Below are 3,999 nucleotides of genomic sequence, written 5' to 3'. Positions count from 1 at the left end.
GGCAGGTTACATTCTCTCTACAGAAACTTAGATAAAAACATTTCATTGAAAGTATGGTATTGTGCTATTATTATCATTCTGCAAAGACTGATGACATGCCGTTTCAGTTGCTTAGGAAAATCAAACTCCTTTAACAGTAAACATAAGGAAGATCTGTCTAATGTCTCTGTTCTCACTGATGATTCTGTTAAAAATAACTATACATGTTTCTCCAGTAGAGATATATTTTTTGCTTTATAGACAGGATGAAGACACTTAATTGTTACGTGCTGTTACTTTGCTGGAAAGCAATTTGCTGCAACAGCTGCCAGCTCACCAATATTACCATAGCCGTGGAAAAAGAAGAATGTGAATTCTGCATTACAGTGAATGCCACGTGGTGCTCAGGATACTGCTTCACAAGGGTGAGACTCTTCATTTCAGGCACCAGAATTAAATATTTTAAGTGATGTATGGATAACCCATTCCTGCAGCCCGTAGCAAACACATAGACAGGATGAGCCTTGTGAAAGAGCAGGCTGAATAACTGCTGTGCTATCTGACACAGGAGTAGATACACAGACAATCTGAAGCACAGACAGAAGGGTGAAATATCATAGTAAAATCCAGTTAATTAACTGGCTGCATATATTATGTTCGTATTGTATAGCTAGAGTGAGAAGGATTACAGTCTGGATCTCTGCTTTGTGCTCAATTTCTGCTAGCAAGCAGATAAAATAAAGCAGACATTACTATGTAGACTCCTCTGCTCTTTCAAATAATTTGAAGAATCAGTCAATTGACCTGAAAGATTGTCTGATGATGGTATGACACAAATTTGCCATATCAGTCTCCCTGAAAGGGGAAATTTAAAGATCTAAGTAAAATTAAAAGAGTCAGACCCAAATGCTTTTGATCTCAGTGAGATTTTCCCATTTTATAAAAATACTGAAATCCCACAACAAATTTTAAAACAGGTTTTTTTCCTTCTTGCAATTTCAGGATCCAGTGTACAAATATCCACCAGTATCAACTGCTCAGCAAACCTGTACTTTCAAGGAGGTCGTGTATGAAACAGTGAAGATCCCTGGCTGTGGTGACCATCCTGAATCATTTTATTCTTACCCAGTGGCTACAGAGTGCCACTGTGACAGCTGTGACACTGACACCACTGACTGCACTGTCAGGGGACTGGGGCCATCCTACTGCTCCTTCAGTCAGAATGGAAGCAACCAGTGAAGGCTACTGGACACAGCAATTTGGCTTTAAATGTTCCCTGATAAGTAAAGGTACTGTTCAGGTTTAAATGGAAGATTTAGAAACTGCCAGGATTGAAACAAAGATTTTTTTAGGCCAAAATGAAGAGCTACTGACTAAACTCCTCTTCAGGCCTTCCTTACATAACCTATCAGTTGCCTTAAAATAATTTTCACAGGTCTATAAAAATGCTGCTTCCAATTTCTTCTGCCCTTCGCCCTTCTTCCTCTTTAGTGCAACTTCATTATTTATATTCCTGTATTTCCACTGCCTGGTTCACATAGATTAGTTTATGCTATTCTGTGCTTTCAAAAAGTTTCAAGTCTTTATTATTTCCTGCTTTTCATCTCTCCTAAGAACACACTTATTTTTAAAAGCCTTGCTGCTGGTTGTGGTTCTATTAGCTGGATTGTAAACCTCTCTCAGCTGAGATCCTGACTGATTTTTTCTTTGCAGAATATTTCATATAGACATTATGCACTACAAATAATAACAGCATGTGTATTTAAGAGCCAAAACCTATGTTCAAAGGTTGAATGTCACCTGAATGCTTGTACTTTCTCAGCAAGGCTTGTTAGTTCAGCCTCATTTTCACAGCAACACAAGTAACATGAACTCTAGTTCATACCTGGCTAACTTGAAAAAATCATCAGCTCTCTATTTTCACCTGAGTGCAGAATGTAGTAAAGAGAAATGTTTAACATCATTTAACACAGGAGTCTCACAAATGATTTAGGGATGAATGTAGGGGCACCTGACCCCAGTAGTGCAAACATGGTGTGATAATGTGCCTTGAAAGCTGTCCACAGGAGTCCCTTCAGAGAATGGAATTTCACAGAGCTCTGCAGCAACCTAACTCTGCAAATACCACTATGAAGATGGAGTGGTCTGGAAGCGAGCTGGAGGACTGATTGAGTCAGAACGGGAAATTACCTCACGTTATTGAGGAAATTATGTGAAGCCTACAGGATGAAATCCCATGGGAAAATGAAAATATACCGTTCTTCATCAGAAAAATCATCTGCACAGACACAGGATGGAAACAATGGATTCAGCTGCAGTTTGGCACTGCAGGCATGGTGGTGTACAAGCAAAGTTAAGAGTCAACAGCATCCCAGTGCTGCAGAAAAGTGGGAATGCAAGGAGCAGAGCCTACAAGACACAACCTACCTCCACCACTCAGTTCTACATGGTAGGGCCTTGGCTGAGTGGTTATTTCTGACAGAACTTTGGCACATTTTAAAACTGGAGAAAATTGACAGAAGAATAACAAGAATGGAGAGAGGCCTAGAAAACATCTTAGGAGAAAAAGATTGAAATAAATGTGGTTGTTTTGCTTAGGGGAGGGAACAACACTTAGGGGGAATATTAGCAGAATATTTTACATGTTTGAAGACTGTTACACAGAAAAGGTCAGTTCTCCACGTCCAAAGAGAACAGAACAACCCATGAAAGATTCAGAGTAGTCACAAGCAAATCTTCTGAAATAAACTACAAATCTACAGAAATAAACTGTTGGGGGCTTGGAGAAGGAGAGAGAGAATGAAGGAAGGCTGTGGGGTCTGTGGATTAGTGATGACTACAGGTTTTACAGAACATGTGGAACCTCTTAGGAATGACAGAAAAAGCTAATTCAGCACGAGGCAGGGGAATGAAGTAGTAGTTATCTGGCATGTCTGCTTTTGAGACCCATACAGACATGAGTATTTAAGGAGAATTTGCCTGTTACTCTGAATCTCTCTTGTAATAGATAATAGATATTTTAACTTACGTAGTTTTTAGCTTTTTTACTGAAAGGTATTGATTCTCTTGATTTTATAAATAAGATTTATGTGCATGGATGTTTTCTTTGGTCTAGTGAAGCTTTCAAAGTGGTAAAGTAATAGATAAATTACGTTAGGTCTCATTTCTGTTTTAAAGATGAGTCAATTTCAGTTCAAACTAAGTATATTATTAATATCAGCAATTATTCCATTCTAAATGAGAGAATTTTGGATTACAATTGCAAGACAAAGTAGCTTGTAGTAAAAAATTATGTAAAAAAAATGTTTTCAAACACAGATCTGTATTGTCTCTTGTGCATTTTCAAATAATAAAAATAATTTTATTGCACTTCTGTTATGTGTCATAATAATTTAAAAAGTCAAGAGTCCACCTGCCAACTTTATCATCCTTTAAATTGCATGTTTTCTTCTTCTTCTCATAATTTTTTCTCATGTAACTGGTACACCCACCAAAGCCATATATGCATTATATGGCCAAATCCCATCAAATTAGACAATATTTTAGCCTGGTCCAGTACCATGATAATGAAATAGTTGCAATATAAGAGTACTGTGGATAAGAATATTGACTATCATTAATATTTTATTTAAATTATAGACATTGGAACCTGTCCAGACTTGTGTCCACATCTGTCACAAATTAGATTGCATGTGAAAACAAAAATCATACAGGTCTCATTTCATCCATCAGACAGATGCACCACATATTTTCATTTTGCAAACAAAACAGTTCAGAACCTGGAATCTGGAACTGTCACTAACGGAGTCAAAAGTGTATTGAGGTGTCGTGGTGTGCTGGTTTGGGCTGGGCTAGAGTTAATTTTCTTTGCAGTGGCTGCTGTGGGGCTGTGTTTGGGTTTGTGCTGGACACAGGGCTGATAACACAGAGATGTTTTTGTTGTTGCACAGAGCCAAGGCCTTCTCTGCTTTTGGTAAAGCCACACTGGAGAGGGAGCTGGGGGTGCCTGGGAGGGTGGGA

At 38.4% G+C, this 3,999-nt stretch overlaps 1 protein-coding gene across 1 annotated transcript; it reads left to right on the top strand.

Annotated features, from left to right (window-relative positions):
- Positions 1-245: 245 nt before the first annotated feature.
- Positions 246-3,245, top strand: FSHB (follicle stimulating hormone subunit beta). The gene is made up of 2 exons (XM_033515147.1): positions 246-404; positions 982-3,245. Exons 1-2 carry the CDS (start codon positions 246-248, stop codon positions 1,216-1,218), a joined length of 396 nt encoding a protein of 131 aa, XP_033371038.1. The 3' UTR covers positions 1,219-3,245.
- Positions 3,246-3,999: the final 754 nt, after the last annotated feature.

Source organism: Parus major, chromosome 5 (assembly GCF_001522545.3).
Source record: "Parus major isolate Abel chromosome 5, Parus_major1.1, whole genome shotgun sequence".
Lineage (NCBI taxonomy): Eukaryota > Metazoa > Chordata > Aves > Passeriformes > Paridae > Parus > Parus major.
Note: the sequence above shows the minus strand (reverse complement) of the source record. Positions and strands in the feature narration are given on the sequence as shown.

Excerpts from the sequence above, each read along its gene's own strand:
- FSHB (XM_033515147.1), top strand. The coding sequence starts at position 246 with ATGAAGACACTTAATTGTTACGTGCTGTTACTTTGCTGGAAAGCAATT. Across the intron at positions 405-981 it reads CAGGATACTGCTTCACAAGG|GATCCAGTGTACAAATATCC; the intron begins GTGAGACTCTTC and ends TTGCAATTTCAG.